Raw genomic sequence first — 26,002 nt, 5'->3', positions numbered from 1 at the left:
TAAAAAAAGTATGAAATATATATATATATTATTAAGTTAATTATTTTTAGCTAGTTAATCAGACAATTTAAAATTTAAATTGAAGGTGACACTCAAGGGCTTTCAAATTCATTATCACTTTATAGCTTTTTTTTTTCCTTTTTTTTAAATAAAGTTCATTATTTAAAATGTTAGTAATTTCTAACCTTAAAAAAAAAACTTTTTTATGTGATAAGCAAGTTTACAGTAAATTAAACGTAACTTTTGTGCTTGTTTCACGAAACTGAATGCCACGAAATCATGTTTAAACATTAAAAAACTGCACTATAAATCTAAAGAGAAGTTTATTATATTTATTTTAACATAACCATTAGATGAACATTTTCTTTTTCAAGCTTTGTGATTACAAAAGCAATTTTTTTATATTGATCTATAAATTGGTTCTTGATAATCTTTCTTTAACTGCTCAAAAATTAGAGTTCATTTTCCTGGATTCTAAAAAAGAATCAGTTGCAGAATTTTCTTTTTTAGGAAATTTTACTCATTTTTGATTGAAAAAAAAATCAGGACCTTAGTTACTATATGAGAGTTTGAGCTTAAACTAATTCAAGAATATCGAATAAAATAAATAAATAAAAATTCTAACAGTTGGCAACTATAAAATGGAATAAAAATATTTCAGAACCAAAAATGTATTTTAAAAATATATCAAATAGCTTTTGCAATCAAATTTTTCTTTCTCTTTTAGCATTAAAAAAAAGAATTTAAAAATCTCTTAACATAAAACAAAACTTGAAAGCAATAATATTTTCTTAATGAAAAATTTTCTAACTCTGTATTTCTCTTAACAGTAGAGGAAAGTACAATTATACCAATAATATGTGTTTAAAAGATTGCCAAATAAAATTTAATACTACATGCTTTTAACAATATAAAAAGCACATATTTAATAGAAAAAGCACACATTTAAAACGAATAATCAAATAATTTATAATACTACATAAGAATTATTGCAAGTTGTTAAGTTAAAAATTACCTTAGCATTCCATTTTTCATATGGATAAACATCTAGGTAATTTTTTGCTATGATCATCAAACCATTTACAGCAAACTAAAAATAATGAAACAAACATTTATTACTTTTGATAAATTTAATGAAACATCTAAATTATAATTATTTAGATTATAGCAGGTAATTGATGTAATTACATAAAAACATATTAATGTTGTAGTTACATGGTTAAAGAAAGTCGACCATGGTGATTACTGATAATAAATCCTTTTAAATCAAAAATATATATGAAATAACATTTAAAAAAAAGCATAAAATACTGGGAAACCTAAAAACAAGATGTTTTAAAGAATAAAAACAATTAATACTTCTAAGTTTCGATTTGAATAATATTATTTAGAGGCATGCGATACAGGAATAAAGAAGAGAATATAGTTGAATTTTTTAAATTGTAATTGAAAACAGTAATAAAAATTAAATAAAAAATGACAGTTAGAGTAAATAAAGAAAACAAATGCAGCTTACTTTTTCTGCATTAACATCAATTTCAATTGTAGTTTCTCGACCTTCTGCATCTTTAGAAACACAAGCAAGAAAATGGCGAACAACCAATTCATAAACCGACTTTTCATTACCCTACAATGCATGAGTTTTGTAATAAACAATATAATTTATATAAATTTATAACATACATTTGCTTAAAATATAATCCCCCCACAAAAAAAAACTATAATACAAGAAGAAATTTAAAAAAAAATATAAAAATTCTCATAATAAAAATAACTAAATAAAACTGAATTTTTTTTTTTTTGTTTAAATTGTGATCGTTAAATATAAATAAAGAAAATGCTTACTTTACATGAAAGTGGAACATTTTGTTATACTATTTGTTCTAGATACTTTAATAATGAAATAGAATAAAAATTTTAAGAATTACCTTTCTCTAGTGGTCTAAAAAGGAGAACATAATTCTTTTTTTGTCAGACAAAAACTGATAAGCATAGGGCAGAAGAACGAGATTATTATATAAAGGATGTGTCTCATGTTCTTTGTTTTCAGTGTGTGAGTATAAAAAACGTAGATTCACTTTGATTAATTATTCATAATATGAAAGTGATAAAAAAACAAATGTAACATCATAAAAGTTGTTGAGACAAGCAAAGATTGAAGAAAGTATTAATTGTCTAAACTTTATGATATGCACTTAAAAAAAAAAAAAGAAAGAAAGAACACTCCAATGAACACAAGAAAAAGTAAAAAAGAAAGAAAACAATCCTTATAGAACAACCATTTTAGGTTTTTGGCGACTAAATTTAAAATTTTGAGAGAAATCATGTAAGGGCAGTAAATGTTATAAACTAATCTAGCAGAAAAAACTAAATAAACTCAAAGCATTATTAGTTTATAAAGCTATACATCATAAGAAACTGAAAACAATTTTAAAAAGAAGCTTAGTGAATATAATACAAAATGCATCTTACTTGTAGTGTATTGATGTACTTAGTAGGATGAATTGGAGGATGGGCATTATCAGTTTTCTTTCCCTGCCGGGGATTAGGTCCCCATTCCAAAACACGATTAGCAAAAGCTGAAAAGTAATTTAATAATTAAAAACTTCTAAAATATACTTATTTAAATTATAAATATTTAACTTTAAACAAAAAATATTTATGAATTATTTGTTTTTGCTATGAAAAAATAGGATAAACTAAAAATATTAACAAAGATTTAAAAAATTCCACTTTTTTTCCTTCTTCTTTAAAATCCAATTCTGAAGCTATTTTGCTTTTCAGTGTGTATATTGGAAATGGATAAGTAATATATAAATACAATGCTAACATATACATGGTATACAAAGCTAACCTAGGTAAATATTTTTGTATTACATCAATGTTTTCATAATTTTAATTACTAATAAATGCTTCAAAAGTGGCACAAGTTTTTAAAGGCACAAATGCTCACATTGGTTGTCATTGTAATATTTTATAGTAGCATTTTTGTGTATATCATTTTAGTATTTTATTATATTGTGAAAATTTTTAACAAAATCTTGTCTTTGATCTGTTTAGCTTGCAGGAAAGATTTAAAGTTAGCATTCAGAATAAACACATCAAATGAATATTTGCACAATACAAAAACATATACACTAAATATAACTTTGCCCATTTTTACAATTTACATAAATATACAGTAAATGCCTAGTTAGCCAATATTCAGCTAACCAGAAAGCTCAAGTAACTGGAAATATACCTATCCCCCCCATTTTGGAGCATTCAAAAATGCACAGTAAAATACAGATCCAATTCTTTAATTTCATTAAATTATAAACAAGCATTTAGTTCAGAAAGTTGTGATGATCCTCAGTTTTTTTTTATTTGTCGTTAATAATTTTTTTATTTATCTTTAGTTATTTTTATAAACAACTATTATAGTTTTTTCACCTATATCATTATTTTTATTAAATTTGTTTGCAAAATTTTTTTTTCTCCCTTTCATGAAGGTCTTTACTTCTAGAAAATAAGGTAATTTTTAAAATCGAGATTTTTGGTGATCAAGTATCCAAAATTTTTGCATATCCAGAGTTTTCCGATTCCCGTGCATTCCAAATAATCAAGATTTCACTATATATATATATATATATATATTTATATATATAAATAAATAAAGAGAGAGAGTATTTTTAAGAAATAACCTAAATAGTTGCATTTAAGACAAAATATATATGAGCAAAAAGACTTCGAGAAAAATTAAAGAAAAAAATACCTCCCCAATTAGGATCTTCACTCTGCATTTCAACTAAAGATGTTAGATTCAACTCTTTAGGAAAAATAGTAGTTTCTGTTCTAGGATAACTTATGTAACCTTTAGTATATAATTTTTCGGCAGCAGTCATAGCTTCTTTAGCATTGATGCGGAGTTTTCTTGATGCTAATTTTTCAAATTCCTAAAAAAAAGGCAAATTAAAATTTCAAAAAAAAAAATTATGTCCAAGAAGAATGAAGAGGATACACAATAAGCCATTTAAAATAGGTTGAAAAATATTGAATTAATTAAAAAAACATGCCTAAAGTCGCTGACAGTATCTCCTTGTGACTCTTTAAAGACAGTGTTTTGCTACTTTATACAGAGCTTGACTATCACATGGGCTTTTTGTGCCTAAGACTTAGACACTCTTTTTAATTGGTTTCTAACTTACACTTTATAAGTAACTGTTTTAGAGTTAAATTATACTATATAAGACAAGTGATAAAAACAAATGTAAAATACAATCCATGAAGTAGATTTCAATTCCAAAAAAATTTTTAAAATGAAAGTTAATTTCTCTATTTTCAAATAAAGAGGGGAAAAACTACAACATGACCCACTAGAACTTGACTAAATCATAACCGAACCCCAATTTTGTAACATGATTGTAAGCAAGTTGGGTTTTTTTTCCTTTTAATGTGACCAGATATAACAGATTATTTTCTAGAACACTAACAAGGCTTCCTTTAACAGGTGCTTCTTTTCTGGAATTTTAAGTGATTTTTAATAATTTTGTTTAATAACTATGCTATTCTTATATCCCGATTCCTCAAATTTTTAGCCCCCCTTTCTTCGCCTTCAAGTTTTATTAATAGCTTAATTAAGAAAACACATATTCTGAAGTTAGATTATTTATTTCTTCATTTTTTCTTGGTATGTAAGAAAGATATCTTTTCACACCATTATTCTAAATAAAATAAATTTTTAATAGCTATTGCAAGAAGTCAGTATCTAAAAAAACAAGCGTAGTTTAAAAACTTTCAATGAAGCTTATCTTACTTACCACTGTATCTAAAGGTTGTGGTCTCCATTTGCTTTTATTACGACTTTTTATATCAATAACTTTAGCTGATGGTTCCTTTAATAAATAGAGACAAAAAAAAATTTAAACATGAAATTTGAATGCAGTTAGACAATTTTAATTAATGATTCCCATCATATTACCTCTAAACAAACTTGGTATAAAACTAAACAAGCTGTATGATCAAACAAACGACCACGCTTCCAACTAAATTCTGTCACTACATCCTCTTTCTTATGTGTCACTAATAAAATAAATTTTAAATAAAAATTGTTTTAAATAAACCTTGAAATAAAGTTTAAAAAAATAATAATGATAAAATGATATGAGCAATACACAAATAAAACTAAATAANTATATATGTATTAATATTAAACTCTTTTTTATGCATCACAAATAAAGTTAAGGAAGCTTTGACAAAAAAAACAGTAATAATAATAAAATACTTTACAACATACAAACAAAACTGATTTAAATTTAGTGATAATGTCACCTTTATCATATGTTACAAAAAAACTTTTAAAAAAAAGGAATTGAAATTAAAAAAAAATAATAATAATAATTAAAAGTAATTTGAACAACACAGGAAAAAAATAAAAGCGGTTTTTATTATAGTTTTTCTTAAACATATCCTTGTATATATATTATCCTTGTAAATATAGATAAGCTTCATAATATTTTGAAATAGTTCATAAATTTGTTTAAATAAATAAATATGGTATTGAAAATATTCTGTTTAAATTAAAAAATATTAGATATATATATACTTGAAGTGTGTAGAATAATTTCAAACAATTAATTTCAGCACACATATAAAATAATCAAATGACAGACGTAAACAGAAATGTACCTTTAAGTTTCCAAAAAGCTTCAGGAATAAAAGCTTGAACCTGTTTGTATCTTTCAACAACAAAACCTAATGTAGGAAATTGGCAACTTCCATAACTTATGAGTTGATTACTTAATATTTCGCGAAAAACCTTTTGTAATCTGAGAGTTTGAAATCGAGTAAATGCAGCACCTACATGTAAAAAAAAAAAAGAATTGATTTTATAATTTTTTACATAAAAATACATATTTAAAATGCATTTTTTTTTTTTTTTTTTGGTATATTGTGACTAAAAATATGGAAATCTGCGATATTTGGTGACATTAATCATAATGAATGCAATAAAATAAAAGTATATTTATGTTAAACATGAATTATACATTCATTAATTCTTTTAATAACCATTCAGATTTGTTTTAAAGTTGTTTGCAGAACTTTTTTTCACAAACTTAATAATAAACTGAACACATTTTAGGTACATTGAGCTGGGAAAAAAAAATCTCTTTATGGTTTGAAGGGTTAAACTGCTCCTATGTCTGTACTTCCTCTCTGAAAACATACTTTATTTTCTGTAAAATTTAGAATTTTTACCTTAAAATATGGAAAGGGGCAGTTAAAATCTGGATACCGTGGTCCTCATAATTTAATCAGAAGGGCAATAATAAGACCCTTTAAATTTGGATTTTATTTTTTGGGATATTTAGCTACAGCTCACAAACCGTTTAAACGGATCAGGATATTTTAGCACTCAGTTATAAGACTAGTTCATCCAGAGGTAATTCCATGGAAAAAATTATGTTTTTAAAATTATTCCTTACTATTTAATAGTGTTCTAAAAATTTGCATTGTAAAGTATTCAATTACTTTACATCATTTTAACTATCAAATTATAAATAACAAAATATGAAAATTAAAATCAATTAAATAGTTATTGAGGAATAAAATATCAAAAAGATGCATTTTTAAATTTTTATTTCCCAAAAACTATTTGTCCAATTTTATTCAAACTTTGTATTTCGTCACTTAAAATACATAGTTTTATAAAACATAAAAAATTACATTCATTACATTTATATGCATATAGAAAAACAAAAGCAAACACTGATTAATAAATTACCTTGCTTTAAAATATAATTCAAGCTTCAAACCAAAGACAAGAAAATATGTTTCTTATTGTACAAATTGTAATGAAACATTTACTTTAGTAATTAGAAAAAATATAATTATCTTTTCTTTTCAAGTTTTATAAAAATGTTTAAATATTTAAAAATGTGTGTTTATATACGATAGAATATTGTCTAAAATGGAAATTTTATTCAGCAATAATTTATTTCATCTTAGCTAAAATTTACTATGGTTAAAAATGAAATTTTACTCTCATAGACTTAAAGTGATTTCCTTAATTTTGAACATAGTGAAACCTTACATACTTTGCTTAAATATATTTTTTAAAAAATATATGACAATAGTGTAGGGTAATGCTTAAGCAATTTTACATTACTTTACCTATTCTAAGATCAAGTTCTATGCGGACATTTACTGCATCACTCATTCTCTTATCAGGTGGAGCAAGATTTGAACAAGCTCGGGTAATTGCTTGATGGGTGATCTCAGAGAATCTTGCTCTGAATACTTGAATGTTGGGTTGCACTATAAATTAAAAAAAGTATGAATATATGTATTAAATTAATGCAAAATCTGATGAACACATTTGAATACATTTGATCAAAATATTTTAAGAGATATTCTAGGTGGAATAGTAAAAGAAAATTCTTGTTGCAAACAGCAGTGCAATACAGAAAATTATAAAAGTTTTAAATTATAAAAGTTTTAAATTATAAAATTTACCAAGATTAATAAACTAAATTATGCTATGCATGTTTTAAAACTTGTAGAAAGACTCTTTTTGGCAAAACTGCAAAGACAACTAAAAAGAGAATGACCTAAACTATGATAGATAGACAGAGTAAAGAAATTTTGGAATCCTAAAGGTTAAGATCTGGAGAACAATTGAAAATTTCTTCAAGGGAAAGCCTTGGCCCATCCTGGGCGGTCATGCTACTGATGATGAATTTATAAAGATAAGATACATTTTGAACTGGTATTCTTAAAGGTAATTTTTTCCAGCAAAAAATTACGTTAAAAATTAAGCATTATGAGATGGGAAAAAAATACCTAAAAAAACAGGACATTACTGTAAAGAATAGAAAATAAATATTTTTTGCAACTCAGTGACAAAATTAATAGTTAATATTTAAGTTTTCCTTATCTCAAACTTTTCAAAAATGTTTTCCTTTGAGCATCACTACACTGAAGTTTATAATTTATCTATTAAGTTTGTTCTTGGTATAAATTTTTAAAAAAATTAAAGATTATATAGTAGAAGATTTTTAGAATGCAAACCCTGAAGTGTGAGGTTTTTAGTTTAATATACTTTTTTGTTATATAGATCATTTCACATATCTTCAAACTTACCCACTAAAAATGGCAATATTAGTCAGGAACAAATCAATGCTTTTAAAAAATTTTTAGATACAAATACTTTCAAACAGAAAAACAAGCACTTAAATATTCCTTATTTCCAAAAAAAATTTTAAAATTCCTACAGGATTCGAGTTAATAACAAACAAGTTTATCAATTCTAGTTAACCTAGATTTTTAATAAACTTAGTTTAGTTTTTAATTACTTAGATTTAAGCCTCTCAGTAAATAAAACAAATAACATAAAAAGTTAATAGTTTTGGCCTAGTTACAGAAATTTCTTAACTGCAAGTTTCATTGTTTACACTTGCAAAGTTAATGTGGTTTATGCAGAATTGTGGTTTATAGAATTGTGTAATATAGATCTTTTACTGAAACAATAAAAAAAATTAAAGCTGAGTTACAAAAAAATTATTCCAATAAAATAATACAAATAAAATATTACTAATAAAAATATGTATAATGATTAAAAAGTTGTGAGCGATGAAGTGTGCTGCCATTAAAAAGAAATCCAAGGCTTAGTGCCCGGGATGAGGTAGAAGCGTATTGAGCCTCAAATTAACGGTACCAGCTTGGCTGGGAAGTAATGCTGATTTTTAGTGTTGACCACCTTGTTACCCTTATGCTTTTGGTCTAAAAGTTTTGAAGCCTTAACGTTGACCTTGGCCCACATCTGGCTTTTGATGAATTACTTTACTTTTTTAATATAAAAAATTTATTCTTTTTATATCCAACAATATCAAAATCTATAAAAAAAAATTGCATACAAAATATTATGTATTTATACCTTTAGTACAGACTTCAATAATTTCAAATCCAATATTTTCTCCTTCTCTATCACCATCAGTCCAAATAACTAAGTACTGGCAACCTCGTACTTCCGCTTCTAAAGTACGCTAAAATAAAATTAATGAAAAATTTTAGTTTCAGTAACAAAAAAAAAGAGTTAAACAGAAATAGTTTGAAATAGAATTAAATGAAAAATTATATTCCTACATTTACAAAATAAATATTTTGATGAAAGTTAATCATTTAAGTAGTGGCATACAAACTGCAGTATGAGGATGAAATGCAGCCGTTGAAGGGTCAATGGGCAGTCAACTATAAACTAGTAGTAAAAAGTTATGTATTTAGAATCAAAAAATTTTTAATAAAATATGTTAAAACACTTAAATTATAATTTTGAAATTCTTAAATGCAGAGAAATTAATTTAGGATGCCAAAAGATTTCAACAATTCAATTTTTTTAACAAAAATTTTCTTTAGCTAAATCATGTTTGAAACAAATGGTAATTAAAAAATGAAATTATTTAAAACTTAAAGATGTATGTAATTTATATACAAGAAAAAGATACTAAAATTAATTTTTCTATAAAGAAAGTTGGAAAAAAAAACAATAATTTAATTTTATTAAAGAAAGCAAAGTTTACAAGCATTAAATGTTCTTTATTCCAAAATAGAATACATATACTTCAAAAACTAAATTCATAACTTTTTTTTCCTCCAACCCTCGCCTATGCTTTTGACCAATATGGCACGTAAGTTGCCATTGTTACCCTAAGGAATGACTAAGTTATGATTAATTTACACAAAAACTAAATTCATTTCAGACCCAAAAGCTAAACTTATTTCACTATTGACATTTTCTGAAAAAGATTGTAAAGCCACAATTTGTAGAAGTATTGGAAGAAAATTGCCTTTGTGGAGGAATTTTTGATGGAACTAATTCATACATGGAGAAGGAAACCACGAAGAAGGAAACGAGGAAACTCTAACCCATGATCCATCTACTACTGAGGATATTTTTACGTCAGCACAAAGGTTGATGCGAGTCAGGTACGGAATTCGTATCAACCAACCATCGATGGGATTTGAGCCTGCGTCACCTTATTGGTAGGCGAGCGCTCTAATCCCTGAGTTAGAGATTTTAATAAATTATAAAAATCAAATAGATTACAACTTTTACAAATTATTTATACTTTATATTGGCATATAGAAAATACAAACCTTAATTGGTTCATAATCTGGCAAGCACATTCTCTGAACAGGAGCTTCAAATAAAGTTATAGGATCACATGCCTGCCTGTAACAGAAAAATAAAAATTATAACTTCCATTAGTGCAACATTAAACCGATAACACTACAAGAGCATTACAAGAGCTAAGAACTTATACCGATAACATTACAAGAGCTAAGAACTTAAAAATAATCAGTATACTACATAAGAAAATAAAGATCACTCCCTGGAGTGCTATAAAATGCTTTAATTTCTTAAAAAATAATTTTAAAAAACACATTAATCACATATTTAAAGTTCTTCAAATTAGAAAATATTTCAGATTGAATCAGTGTTATCTAAGGAAAAAAATACATTGCATATCTTGGAGTATAAGTCGATTTCCAAACCCCCAAAATATTATGAAAATCAGGGCGTCTCCTCAAATCGTGACCTTGTGAAATATTGATGTATTATGAACAACAAGATAGATATGTATAACTCTTTATTAATTTACCGCTTTCAAAAACTATTTTTAATATGCTATATACAATTAAATAAACATTATCTCTCATCATATTTTCTTTACACATACAGTTTTTTTTAGAAACGATACTTTAAATTATGTTCAGAGAGAAAAAAAAAGAAAGTTATGACAATTTATTCAATAGTATTTTTTAAAAAAATATTATAACAGAATAAAAACTTTTTATGGTATTTAAAGCTATAAATTTAAAGATTCCTGGACATCATCTGTGTTGGAATCAATAAGATCAGTAGTGTAATCATATGGATACCACTTTGCAATGGATTCTATTTTATCCTCCTCTGTTGAATGTCAGAAAAAATCATCTTAAATCCAGTCCAAAGAATTAAAAATTCTACATTTTTTAAAACAATAAAATTTTATTTTACAATAAAATTTGATCCCACATTTTTGCACACACATCAAGTATCATTTAACACATGACGTGACTATATGAGCAGCTTCGATATTTCCTGATTTTGTAAGGGTTTTTTCTTCAGCTTAACTGGTTGTCTCACACTATTTGTAAATTCACCTTTTTTTTTAAGCGGTAACTCATAGCGCCTTTATTTGAAAACTAAAAATTTTATCCAGAGAGAACAATGTGAAATATTTTCAAAGTGGAAAATTTTGAAAACTTAATTTTATAGAGTGGTACAACACTGTTGAGTGAACGGTCACTTGCATAGTAGGTTGAATATCGAATGGTCATATGAGAATTTAGACATGTGGACGGCAAATAAGATAATTTTGTTATAAGCATTAGTCTTCTCAGCACTAACTATTAGAATTTATTCAAAAATTAAAAAACAGATACTTTCTTTTTAAAAAACTTTCCCTTTTTATCAAAAATTTATAGAATAAAATACAGTTATAACTGCCAAAAAAAAGATCTAAAAATGATCGTATTTCCGATGACATCAGAAAAAATATAACGAGTCAAAACTCAAATTTGAAATTCGCTTATTGTAATATCATACAAAAATATAACGAAATCAGAACAAATATAATGAGTCATAACTCAAATTTGAAATTCGCTTATTGTAATATCATATAAAAAATATTAGTTTTTATAAAATCATGCTGAATTCTAAATTAATTCCCATATAAAAAGCGATCGAATAACATATTTACAAAAGAATATGAAAAAATTGAGCACATCGAAAAGCGATGACTCAAATATGAAATTGAAAATTTGTAAATTGTTTATTTCTCAAAAAAAATTTCCTTTTTTTCTTTTCATTGTGTTCACAAGTTTTCATGTTCGACACATAAATAATCGGCAGGACACGTTTTGCCCGGGGGCTGTAAGTTAGCACCCTTAACTTCACTTTTTTTTCTTTTTTTTTTCATTTCAGAAATTTTTATGCTAGCTTGTTTAAGCAGTCTACTAATACTCATTACATACTAGAAATTTGCAGTTTCCAAATCAAAAATAGGGTGGATGACTTAAGCACTGGGATATACAATATTTTACTTACTCATTAATTGTTTTATAGATTTACGAGGAAGCAAAATTTTCATATAGTAAGATGTTTAATCACACATTAAAAATCTACATTGATAATTTTATGCAAAAAAGGAAATTTTTTTTCTATTTAGAACACAAAAAAACTAATAAAATTTATACAATGTAATAAAATACTATACCCAACTATAAAGAAACCCACAAAAAAAAAAAAAAAAAAAAAATTAAAANAAAAAAAAAAAAAAAAAAAAACAATTAAAGGCCCTTAAACATGTAGTAAATATTTAAAAAAAAAAACTTATTTATATACACAATTGATGGGACGATTTCCATATCGTGAACTGCAGTAGAATGATTGCCAAGTCTTGACAACTTTCAAGAAGTGGGAACAAAAGAAGCTAAAAAAACCTCTCAAAAATTGCCAAAAATAAGAAGTAAGCCCTGATAATAAATTTTCACCGTATTAACATTAAAAGACTTAAAAAAATATACGTCAAACTTCCTTCACTTAAAAAAAAAATTTTATACATATATTTGATAAAATAAAAATACATTTATTAATACAATTCATGCTTAGTAATCACAACAAAGATTCATTTCATATTTAAATCGTAGTCAGTATTACCATGCTTTGTAAGATCCAGTAAATTCTAAATTCAAAAGATGACCCGATACAGATGTCATAACCATTCGACAACGTTGATTAAATAGATTATAGTCAAATTCATATATTTTATTATAAACAGATCGTCCATCTCGACGTCTAGCACTGCCTCTTGACATAATTTCTGCAATACTTTTAGCAGCATCATTTTTTTCAGCTACATTTAGCACTCGTACCATTTTATTAGATTTTGTAGAATATTTGATTTGAGAGAAAACTTTTTCATAGTTAAATTGACTTCTCCAACACTCAACTTTGTTTATTTGTATGCAAGAGAAGTTCAAAAATTTTCTTAACATGAATTCTTACTTGATCCGAAACGCACATAAATACAAAAGCAAATGTAAATTCGGAATAGCATGTTGCTTTTATGAATAAAAAAAGTTAATAAAGAAACTTCATAATAGCATATTTTAATTAATGTTTATTAAGAAAGAAAAATTAGAAACTAAGACCTTATTTGTATACAAACAAATAAAAGCGCGCTACAGAAAAGTTGCCATTTCCATTTTCAAATACTTGTCGATTTTAATTTTTGATAATACACTGTAGATCAAATTTTTGAATTTATATGGAATTATTTGAATCATATTAATAAAAAAACATTTTATTAGTTGATATTTAGAACTTTAATGATAATTTTTAAGAAATATTTCTTAACCGTCACAGCTCGTTACTGTCATATCTGGCATTGTATATAAGCATACTTGTTTATATAATTGTTTATATAATACAATTTAACGATATTTATAGGAAAAATTTACTTTAAATGCTAAGAAACTTTATTACTGTAGCAGTAATAAATTTAACTCACTTTATTATATTTAAAGCATAGGATCAAAATATGTATTTCAGAAATCTTGCGCCTTTATTGAGAAGAAATCCGATTCTTATGGGAAGAATGTATAAATCTTTCTATTTATATCTTTAAAATAAATGCGAAATTTCATATTATCTTAATACTCTTTTTTTTAATTTTTTGATGTATCTCATTGCTAGACAAAAATTTTGAAACCTTATTATTAAATATTTCTTCATATATTGTTTATGTAGTAATGCCTCTCTTATTTTCTTACGGAAAATCTTTAAAAAAGAGATTTTCTTATTAATGAGAAATCGGCATGGGAATAGTAGAAAAATAGAAGATTTAAATATAGCTATTATATTATACATACAGTTTTTTATTAATTTTGCCATCAAAGAATTAAATCTTCTCTTTTAAAGCGAATGAAGCAATTTAAAAAATAAAAAAACTTCTTTTTTTTGACATAGGTTCCCTCTTATTTCGTTAGACACTATTATTATGTAGAAATTATTATTCTTAGTGATATTGATGAAAATTGTTTCTCCTAAAATGAATCCTAATTTAACTTGAATATTCTCTTTCTTTCTATATTAAAAAATTTATTGCTATTATGAAACTAACTAGTAAGAAGATAACAGCGGTTGAAATAGCTATGTACTAAAAAGTAAATTTAATAGAGAAAAGGTGATTCTTAGATTCTGGTGACTGTAAAGAAAATATGGTACTCTTCTATTAGTTGGGTACAAGTGAAAAAGTCATCAAGAAATGTAGAGCTCTTCCAACTTTTTTTTTTTTTTTTTTTTTTTTTAAATTTTTTTATTAACAATGAACAATATTAATGTTCATAAAATAAATTAAATGAAATAAAATAAAAAAATTTAAAAAGCGAAATTTCCTTGCACTTGGTTAACCAAAATATACCAAAAATTGCTATATGATTATTGACATCAATGATGGATTATTAGTACCACTTGTATTGTGGTATTAGGTGCTGTTTTAATAGACATCAAGTTAACTAACATTGGTATCTTGGTATGGTAATTGGTTTTTTATACCTTGTAAAAAGAATAAGTACTGGAAAAAAATTTCTCAACTGTGAAAATTTTTAACTTTCATAAATCTGCCTCAAGCTATAGCATCATGTCAAATGATACTAATTAGCCAATATTTTTATGAAATGAACTTCTAAATGTGTGTTTTGCTCAATCTGATATAGTAAAGCCAACTGAAAACGCAAAAAATATTAATAAATAAAAAATTTTGAATAGTTTTTAAAAAAAATTTTCATTGTCAGTATATGCCTTCCGTTTTGTGCATTATTTTATAATGTTGATTAATACCAATTTATTGAAAAATGACTATTCTTTTCATACCAAGAGCGTTCGGTTATTTATTTAATATCAAATAAAAAAAGATTTATAAATCTCTCATTTAATTAAAATTATTAATATGCAACTTTAAATGTAATGTCAAGAAAAAATAGAAATTGGTCATTCAAATTTTATAAAAAATTATTTCAATTCATCTTAATACATTGCATTAGTTGGTTGATTTGCTAAAAATGTCAGGGTAAAAGAAAACATGATAACTTTAATTAATTTTATTATTTACTTTATAAATTATGTTTTTATGTGATTTAACTACTTATATTTAGTTGAATCTTAAATTAATATTTAAGTTAAATAATGATAGATTATTCTGTTTCAACTTCAAGACATGTAAACAAACACAAACAAGAGCTAAAAATACTTGGCACAGGAAGATTGTAAACAAATTGTTATGGTAAAGGCATGTTATAGTTAAAGTAAATAGGCTATTTTTAAGTTAAGCTCTTTAAATTAATTTATTTAATATGTGTATGTTTTTTATAAAATGAACATGGTTACAATGAAGTTATAAACATTAAAATAAATATTTCATATTTTTTTGGGGGGGGATGAAGAGATATTTGTTCTTTAATTTTTGATTTTCAGGTTAACATTCTTAACTTTCGTGCTAATTAAATCTATAAACTTCTAGGCACGATTTTTAAAGAAAAAGAAAGCGAAAGTAAGCCGAAAAAGAAATAAAATAAAATTAGTTTTTAATATAGTTTTGTAGTGATGATATTGAAGGTTATAGATTTATTAGGTTACTTAGTATTTTATTTAAATATTTCTAGGTGTCATCAAAGGTTTTTGAAGCAAAGTTCTGAACCACCAGCTGAAAAAAAGGATGAACCAATCAAATTTTCAACAAGTAAAGCTGGCCAATGGAAAGCAAGGTATACCTCAGCTGGGGAAGATTATGATGATACCCCAAGAATCCAAGGACTGGTTATAGTCGTAAGTTTAGCTGCGTTTATGATTCATTTCTGCATTTTAAGGGAAGAAAATGATTTAGATGACTTCTTGAGATATGCAGAGTCAAATGTGCCCCTAGCCCTCCAAGAAGCTCAATTGCAAATTGAAATTGAGCAGCATAAGCAAAAGCATGCTGATTACACTGAATTGCAAGATAAATTGCTGCAAGTACGTAAAATGAAAAAAGAACTTAAACAAACAATGAATGTTCAATAAATTGTTTTATTTTGAAATATTTATGTATGATGTATATTTTATTTGTAAATAGTTTAAGTAATAAATTAGATATAAATCAATTGGATATTGGTTTTTTTTATGTATTTTACCTATAGAGCTAAAGGGTAATTATGAACTTTTTTGCCAACATAAGATCTCCTTACTAGCATACAATGAGCAGATTTTTTTAACAAAACACAAATTTTGTGTCCCGGAATTATAAGTGAAGTATATGTCATAACAATCATACAAGAATAATGTCATAAAAATTGTCTAGGTATCAAATTATGATTACATAATTTTGAAATTTTCATTTGCAGTTACCTATTTATTTCCTAAATATTAATCCTCACTTTAATGAAAGTAAAGTTTCCTTACAACAGCCTGCTGTGCGCAGGGAGAGTCATACAGGTTGAGACTCCATAATTTCACACCCAACCGCATGATTGTAGCGCAGTTGTCAATATTGCGCTCAACATGCCGTTTCATATTAGATAACCTGGTTTCCATCAATATGTAGCCGGGTAGGGATCAAACTTCAGTTCTGTGCCTTAACCACCGAGCCATTGCGGCTCAAATCCTCACTGTAAAAAACTTGCATTTATTTTGGGCAATACTTATAGCATTAATACTGACAATGTTGAAGAGAATATGCATGTAAATTGTTATGTTTCTTTCTTCCTGTTAGAGGACGCTCAGTGGAGCTGAATTGCTGATTGATTAAAAATTTATAAAATACTCCTTTTCATTTATACCTGGTGCCTCGTTTTTCCATGTTAAAAATATTATCCCTACAAAATTTTAGTTTTTTGCTATAAGAATCATGTTTTGATGGAGAAAAAATAGCTGTCAATATAACTGTACCCATGAAACCTAGATGATCAACTTTATATTTTATTCTTACTTATACTACCTTTTTACACAGTTTTATTACATTATCCTGTATACTGTGCTCCCCAGCTAATCCAGTACAAAGTGTTCTTCACTTTAAAATTTAGTTATACAGAAATATCCTAATATAATTCCATTGAATAAATAAAAAAAATTTCATTTTATATTTCAAGTATCTCTAGATTTTGAAAACCTTTCAGGCAAAAATAAACCCAGAGAGTGCATAATATCCTGTTTTATGTTACATATTGAGAACAAAAGGATTGATTATTTGAAGAATTTTTTAGTTTTAATCTAACCTTATTCAGAAATTCCAAAGGTCGTAACAGACAGATCCTATTGCCATAAACAAAACATTATGAAACGAAATTATTATAATTTTATGAACTAAATCAGTAATTTGTAATAGAGAACAACTGAAAAGATTTTTTCTGTTATTTTGTTTACCAATTATATTTTATTGTATAAAATTATAGAGTCTAGGAAAGAAAAAGCAAGGTGACAGAAAAATCATTTGTGTTATTTTATTTATGGTAATGTGGTAATTTCATTAGTAATATTTTATTTATGGTAATGTGTTCATTGAGCTTTATTTGAATTGATTACAATTTTGTAAAAGTAAATACGAAAAAAAAAATTTCAAAATAAAAAAATAGTTGATTGAGGAAAAATTATAATTGCAAAATCTGATAACTATATTCCAATAATTTACTTTGTTTTCTTGTCACTACTTAGATTTATTTACACATTAGATTTATTTTTTGCTCCTGCCGAAGAAAAAAAAAAAGAATTTTAAAACAATTATTTTTGCAAAAATAGTTTTAAGATAATTTTAGTTTTCACAAAAGGGTTTGCATTCCTGACACTTCATAATTTATGTTTATTAAATTATGTTATTTTCTTTTTCTTCACAAAAATTCTGTTTTTTAGAGGATAAGATCAGGGAATAATAATTAATAGCAACTTATTTATAAGGATTTTTTCTCACAAAATTTAGCTTTGATATTTTCCTTTCCTCAATTATTTTGTGGAAAAGTTTCTATGCAGTTCTGTCTCTAATAAATAAGATGTCTATAGTTGTTTTGACTCTATTGAATTGGTTCTTAAAGTTTGTACTTAATGTTTTTTTTTCTTCTTTCTATTATAATACTGCTTTTGAAGGTCAAAATTTTATACATGAAAAGTGCCTAAAATAAAAAAGATATCACTTTCAATAACTTTTGCTCTGAGGATCAGATTTTCTAAAACGTGGTGGGAATTTTATCAGCTCCAAAGGGTGATCACAAATATACTAATTAATTAGTGCGAACTTTAAATATTAATTGAGTTACAGAAACAGGTTTTCTCTGATTGAACATACATTTTTTTTCAATGGATTATAATTTTCAACCATCAAAATATGGGGATAGTCGAAATCTGGCATATATGTTCTCAATAGTTTCTACACGAGAACTGTCAAGAGTTTAGGCCCCTTAATATTAATTTCACTTTCTGTGTATTTAGCCATATCTGGAAAAATTTCGAAGCGAATTGAAATTTTTTTTTGCATAATTATAAATTTCATTTGTCCAAAGAATTCCTTGTGAAAAATAATTCTTAAGTTTTTATTATTTTATTTAACAAGGGTCGAAAAATTATTGAATTGTAAGACATACAAATAGTTGGATCTTATAAGTAGATGTAATTTTAAATGCTAACATACAACTTTTGAATATAATCGGTCGAATAGTTCTTCAGAAATCAAATTTTAAATAAATTACTTCTTTGAAATTGGACAAATCAGAAACTATTTGATCGATTTTGTTCAAATTTTGTGTTTCGTCATATAAAATTAAATTCTTTAAAATGAAGCATATATATATATATATATATATATAATTTCTTCACATTGGGCTATCGGCGACCGTCTGGTTAACAACAAACATCCATGAGTATGGTCCATCACAGTTTTGATCTTCTCCTCCTCCGCTTTGGCAGTTCGACGAAGTGCGAGCGAAGTCGACCACTTTACAGTAGAGCAGTATAACAAGGACCAATACCGTGCACCCTCGGTCCTTACGCAGGCTGATCAAAGTGGTCACCCATCCGTTTACTGATCGCAGCCAGTGATACTTGGCTTCGATGTTTTACTGGGAACCGGTCTTTAAGGTCAGTCCACTACTGGACGAAAAGAACATAAAGATACCCAAACTTTCAACGGCTCTATTGACTAAACTATCTGAACTAGACTGTTGCTACGCTCAATATTTTGTTAGTTAAAAAGCCAAATCCGTTGGGGGTATAAGTTATGCTGATTCAAGGAAAGTACGTTTTTACGTCTGATTTCGTAACTTGAAATATCGTCTGCAATAATTAATTGTCCCGTAGTGGACTGATCGTTAAGACACAGTTCCCAGCAGATCACCGAAGTCAAGCATCACTGGCTGCGGTCAGTGTGCGGGTGGGTGACCACTTGGATCAATCTGCGTAGGGACCGAGGGTGTGCGGTATTGGTCCCCATTAAACTGTTCTACCGTAAAGTGCTCGACTTCTCGCACAGGTCGTCGGGCTACCAAAGCAGGGAAGCCATTCCCTCTGCAGAGGATCAAAATTGTGATGGCATGTTTCCCAGACCGTCGCCAATAGCCCATTGCGCAGCTCTAGTGCGACGTAAATGAACAACAACAGCAATAATTAATTAGTAAGCATATTTGAGGTTACCCCTTTAAAGTATTAGATTGGCACAAAGCTCGTGAGAATACAATCATAAGAACAAAAATTATTCAAAGTAACATCTTTCTTATTTTTAGTGCAGTGAACATTTTTTTTCCGACTTATTAATGTATCATAATTTTTCCTGAATAAAATTAATGACGGCGAATTACTATTTAAAATCAATTGATACTTAATTTTAAAAAAAATCTAGAGTTAAATTTATGTAGAATTCCACCCGAATTTCTTTTTCATACTGTTGACCTGAATCATCTACAAAGAAAATTATTTTAATTTTTTTGTTTAAGAAACTAGTGTGAGGTAGAAGAAATATAATACATATACCTATTCATTTGAAAGATAACTGATGAAAACAGAGCTGTGGAATCATAAGTTGAAATCTAAGACATTTTTATTCCTCTACAATCTCATATCATATATTGAAAATGAGAACTATTCCTGAAAAAACTAATCCAGGCCTATTTTCACGCTCTACATTTCAAATAAAAATTCAGTGAAAAACATACGAAGACCAAGGGGACTGAATGGTTTATGTCTATTTTTTCCTAAAAAATGACGATTGGAGCCACATGTGTTGCATTTCGAGGATTACTAAGTTTTGACAAATCGATGGTTCTCTCCGAGGGTTATTACGCAGTAAAGACGGACCGTACTGTGAATAAACCCATCCTATCCTAGAGCAAAATCGTTTCAATCAGCTTTTAAGGGCCTAAATCATTCCCTGTGGTCACGATGGCGGGTGTGATGAATATGGTACATTCATAAAATTAACAAGATTCTTATTTTCCTTCTAGAAACACTAACACATCAGATGCATTTTTCCCATTACATCAAACTCAGCTCTCAATACTTAACAGGTTAAAAACTATTGAAAGAAATAGTCTGAAAAACAGTTAGCAATATTGACTGAAATATCAGAGTTGGGAAGTGAATTTAGAAAAGAAAATAGTGTTTTGGATATGTAACTGATATATAACTGAAAAATATATATATATAACTGAAATTTCAGGCAGTTTTTTTTTTTACAAAAAATAAGTCAAATATTTTTTATGTAAAAATAGAACACTTAACTCTTTTGTCATCTTCTTTTTATCCATAAAAGTTTCTTTTTTTGTGGGGGGGGGAATTAAATTAAATTTCTAGTCTTGAATATTATTTTATTCTGTTTAATCATTATTTATATTTAAAGCTTATCAGTTTGTTGAACTGTCAATGTACAGTACGCAAATGAAAAAACGGATCACTCTGAATAACTTTTGATCTATTGATTTCGGATCTTTACATTCTAGGACTCACTCAAACTGAATTGTTCGAAAGGTTTATTTCAATTATGCAAATTAATAAGTGCAGACGATATTTTAAGTTATGAAATCCGATACAAAAACATACTCTCTCTCAAGGGCGCCGGCAGCGGGGTGCAAGAGGGTGCACTTGCACCCCCCTGGCTTTTTTTTAAAAACATTCAAAGAGATACAGAAAAACAATTTTGTTATAAAACTTTTTTATTAAAACTATTTTTATTCAAAAACAAATAATTAAGTAATTATTGATGCATTACAATTAAAAAAATACTTAATAAAACAAGAATTGTAATCGTCTTGCTTGGTGTCCAAATCTGTTTTTAACTTTTTCAATGAATTCTGGGTCATCTTTGATTCTTTTCTTATGAACACTGAGCATGCACAAAATTGGCAGATATCTAAACTATATTTTTAAATTTCATTTAATAAAATATAAATAATATTATATTTACTATTAGTTGTTTCGTTTAATAAAGGTGTATAACACAAGCTGACTTCTCACAACTGTAAAACTTCATCAACACGATAAATACCAATGTTAAGCGTGCGCAAACACGTTAATATACGAAACTACTGTTTGTAGTTATTTGTGTTTCAAAGTCAGTAGTCATGCCAGCACCATCAGTACAGTTTCTTGTGGTGAAATTGGCGAGTACAAGAAATTCGTACTTTTTTTTAAATATCTTGTTAACAATGAAAAAATGTATGTTGAAAAAAATTAACAGATGAAAGTATATGTAATAACAAAACAAAATGCAATAACAGAATATATATATACATATATTTTTTTTNATGGAACTATCTTTGGATAAATCAATTTTAGAATTATATGCAAAAAATTTTCAATTCGTTTGAAAGGTTTTCAAGATATGGCGAAATACGCAAAAAGTAAAACTAACCTTAAGAGGTGCAAACTTTGGACCTCACCAAACTATTGGGACCATATTTCCCAGATTGCGGCTACCCCGTATATTTTGGAGGTCAGAAATCCGTATCCCTCTGGAAAATGGTATGTTTATTCAGAGAAAGTACGTTTTTGTATCTGATTTCCTAATTTAAAATATCTTCTATTCTAATTAATTAGCATATTTGAGGTCACCCCTTAAAATTGGCTCCTAATACGAGAAGAACCTATTATTAGATCAAAAGTTATTAAGGATGGTCCGTTTATTTTTTTGCGCACTGTATACAGCATACATAATTCCCCACGCTTTTTTATTTATTTATTTTTACGATTTGAGTTGATAGGTATTATCAGACTATTTTTTCTTTTCCCAATCTCTTTCCTTTATTAAATTGTCTCTTATCTATGATGTTATTATCTATAATCTTATCTATAATTCTAATCTCTTATTTCACACCTCCAAAATAAGCCTTAAGTATTCTCACTCCATAAATAACTCTGACTAACATACCATACAAGACAAATCATGATTTAAGAAACTATTTCAATCAACAAGCAATCTTTCTGCATTTCTCGAAATTTATTAGCCTCCGAATATTCATCACTAAACTGCATAATTTATTATTAACCGATATTAAATAAATACCGCACCCTGTTTCACTTTCTTCCGATTGAGAAAATGAATCCCCTGACCTTCATGAACTTTTATTCATTTCTTCCCACACGTCTACTGATGAGTCGCATTCTGAAACTAAAGCTTTTTCGATTTTGGCTGAATCATCATTTTGATAAATCAAAGAGTTATAAGCATCCGATGTAATTAAACAAGGGAAGTTTAATTTATCTGTTAAAGCAAACAAAATATTTGAAATTTGAAGTATAAAATAGACAATCGTCAGGGTTTTTATAATAAACCGGCACAGTGGCGTACGCAGAATTTTTTCAAGGGGGGTGTTCATAATTTTCTGAAACTACTAAAAGAAATTCAAAATCTGTAATAAAGCACTATTATTTCCCCAATTTAGACAGCTAGACAATTTTGACTTCTTATTTAAACAACATTGTTCAGTTAAATTTTGATTTGATTTTTTAAGTTTAAGAACATAATGTAATATCTTCTGAAAAAAGTCCAATGTCATATGGGTGGGAAGTAACACTTCGAGGGCCACTTTCACATTCATAAGATTTTGTTATGCTAGAAACGTTTTCTTCAACGGAAGTATCACATTTCTGTACAACAGAAAAACTTACATTGGTACTAGATGCTGTCACCTCACTAATTTCAGGTCGTAATTTTTTTCTCAAAGTAATTAAAAATTGTTAAATTCTTGCGTTTTGACATCCTAAAGATTCAAGAACAGCATATATATATATATATCACGTGATTTTGGTTTCAGAAGTACAACCCTATTATAGTAAATGTTTTTACAGTATTCTGAGAAATACCGTGGAAAAAAAAATGAAAAAAAGTAGGTATAAGGCAAATAAAAATATAGTCTTAAAAAATAATAGCTCGCATAATTTCTACAAAAATTTTTATTTTTGCCATTTTGTCTGAGCTCAAGGGGGGTGTTTAAACCCCTCCCTTGCGTACGCCACTGGACTGGCAATATTGCTAATTTCGCCTCGACTTGTTCTCTAAACGCGGTTTGTAAAATTATTTTGCCCTTAGCTTCGATCAGTACCGTCTTTACGCATGGGCACACACCCGGGCATTGCCGGAGTGCCCCTAGGCACTCAGAGGGCCCTTGAGAATCTTACTTTTTATAAATTGTATTTAAAAAAACTAAGAATAAACAAAATTGCCTTATATATATATTTTTAAATAAATATATTTTATTGTATAAAGTGTGTATTTTGTTTTCCTTCCTACAAATAGTGATTAATTATCATAACACACATCAATAATTTGAATAGTTTATCACCAGGAAAACTTAAAAAGGCAACCGAAATCTATTTTTCTGCATTCCAAGGAAGTTTTTATATGAATTCAGTTTTTTGGGGTAGTCAAAATTTATTTAAATTTGTTAAAATTATGGCTAATTGTTTTATTCGAACGTAACTTTACGCTGCGTTATCTAACGCACTTAGTAATCTATCGCTAACTATTAATTCATTTAGCGTTTCAAAATCTTGTACATTTCTAAGTTCGCAATAAAAATTCCAATTGGCTCTGAGTCTACTAGTAAATTGCATATGGTTTTCGTTTTTTCATCTTTTGGTACTAAGAAAGTTTTCTAGGCAAGCTTCTGGTGTAAGTTGAAATTCTTTTAAAATTAAAGCTTTAACTTTATGATAATCCTTTATTTCTTCTGCGTTTGAATAAACTACAGAGTGTGCCGCTCGTTCACCTAACAGGTTAAATAATATTTCGACTTTAAATTCTTCCGGTACATTTTTTATTATAAATGCCTTTTCAAGAGACATCTATACATCTATACATAATAATAAAAGCGGCTGTGTGTGTGTGTGTGTCTGTAATCACAATATATCGCCCCAGAAGCCTCGCCCAGGCACGAAACTCGGCACATAATTGTGTTTTGACATAATGAAGAAGTATTTTTTTTCTTTTTTAAAAATTTGGATTAGTTATTTAGTTATCAGTCATTTTGTAAGTCTATGCTTTTCCGTCTTCAAAGAGCCATATTCAAAAAACTATTAAAAAATGCATATACTTTTCCCCACTCTTATAAATGTATGCTAATGCGAACCTTACAATTGAAATATTAATTTTCGACAACTTAAACCAATGATATACGAAGGAATTAATAATTTAATTGTAAAGTTCGCATTAGTTTACATTTATTAAAGTGGAGAAAAGTTTAACTTTTGTATTAAAAATGTGGCAACATATTCGATACGTAAATAGAACGCTTCGCTTTGATATATTTGTCGCTGTTCATAATTGTTATAATAAGTTTTTCTTCTTCTTTCCACGCTCTATTTTTTTTTTCTTAAGCGAAGACGATAATTTTTGTAGCGATATTGTAGTACTTTGTACAACTAAAAATTCTTTTCACAACACTTTAAAAATATTTACTTTATTTTCTTTATATATACAGAGAACAGTCGGCAAAGAATTCGATTAGGTTGAAAAACATTTCGCTAAAAAGGAACGAATTCCAAAAGAAAAAATAAACAACTTAAAGAATAAAAATGCTGATGCCAGCCAATTTTTTGAAAGTTAACTTAGAAATAACAAACCAAACGATGTTAAATAACAAACCAAACGATGTTAACAAAATGACGTAGAAAGCGCAACTAGATCAAAATTATACAAGCACAACTAGATCAAATTATAATACCTGAGTGCTTGACGTAACAGATATAGAAATAGAATTTGATACCATAAAAAATTATATAGAAATAGAAATTGATACCATAAAAAATTTATTCGTTTTCGTGTTCTTTTCATGTATTTAGCATTTTAGTTTTTTTTTTCTTAAGCGTTGTAGCTATATAATTTCAAACATCCTCAAGAGCTATAACACATCTGCAGCAGAACTGGATATGAAGACAAAATTGCAGGACAGGAACACTTTAATTGTCCACTAATCTTCAGATTTCCTGCTCCTTTTTAAAAAACTTTATTTGTGAAAACCTTCAGCGTGGCGGAGAGCTGGCCGCCTTAGGCGGCTAGTAAAAAATAAATTAAAAGATTCGGGCTTACTAGGGACGGTAATAGTTCAAGTTTTAACGCTTTTGATTAATGTTTGTAAGTTATTCTTTCAACTAAAATCATTTCCTACGTTTGATAAACTTGAACATTACGTCATCATGACGTGATGGCAAGACAGTTACTATTTTAATTATAATAATAATTTTCAAAAAAAATTAAAGCTAATTGATTTCAATTTCAAATACAGGTTTTCATATTTCTATATAAAATGCAAGTTATTATTATTATTTTGTTTTTAATAATTGTAATTCTGTATTTGATTTAAATCAATTTTCATTTTTTTTAAGTCTGCAATTTAACTAATTAAAATTCTATGTAAATTTTTAGCTCTGATAAGAGCAACAAAAATTATACTTAATAATAACTCACCT

The 26,002-nt window shown here is 27.2% G+C and overlaps 1 protein-coding gene across 1 annotated transcript in view; it reads right to left on the bottom strand.

Moving 5' to 3' along the window:
- LOC107436803 (topoisomerase 3-alpha) overlaps positions 1-13,282 on the bottom strand; it is a 33,514-nt gene extending 20,232 nt beyond the window's left edge. The window contains exons 1-11 of the mRNA XM_043043323.2: positions 12,743-13,282; positions 10,135-10,210; positions 8,915-9,023; positions 7,153-7,296; positions 5,668-5,838; positions 4,961-5,061; positions 4,800-4,874; positions 3,755-3,935; positions 2,473-2,579; positions 1,517-1,627; positions 1,016-1,090 (exon numbers count right to left, since the gene is read on the bottom strand). Of these exons, the coding sequence (XP_042899257.1) occupies positions 1,016-1,090; positions 1,517-1,627; positions 2,473-2,579; positions 3,755-3,935; positions 4,800-4,874; positions 4,961-5,061; positions 5,668-5,838; positions 7,153-7,296; positions 8,915-9,023; positions 10,135-10,210; positions 12,743-13,080 (1,488 nt within the window). The 5' untranslated portion in view covers positions 13,081-13,282. The remainder of the gene's footprint in view (positions 1-1,015; positions 1,091-1,516; positions 1,628-2,472; positions 2,580-3,754; positions 3,936-4,799; positions 4,875-4,960; positions 5,062-5,667; positions 5,839-7,152; positions 7,297-8,914; positions 9,024-10,134; positions 10,211-12,742) is intronic.
- Positions 13,283-26,002: the final 12,720 nt, after the last annotated feature.

The sequence above is a fragment of the Parasteatoda tepidariorum genome, chromosome 10 (genome assembly GCF_043381705.1).
Source record: "Parasteatoda tepidariorum isolate YZ-2023 chromosome 10, CAS_Ptep_4.0, whole genome shotgun sequence".
Taxonomy (NCBI): domain Eukaryota; kingdom Metazoa; phylum Arthropoda; class Arachnida; order Araneae; family Theridiidae; genus Parasteatoda; species Parasteatoda tepidariorum.
This window is presented reverse-complemented; position numbering and strand designations above follow the sequence as displayed.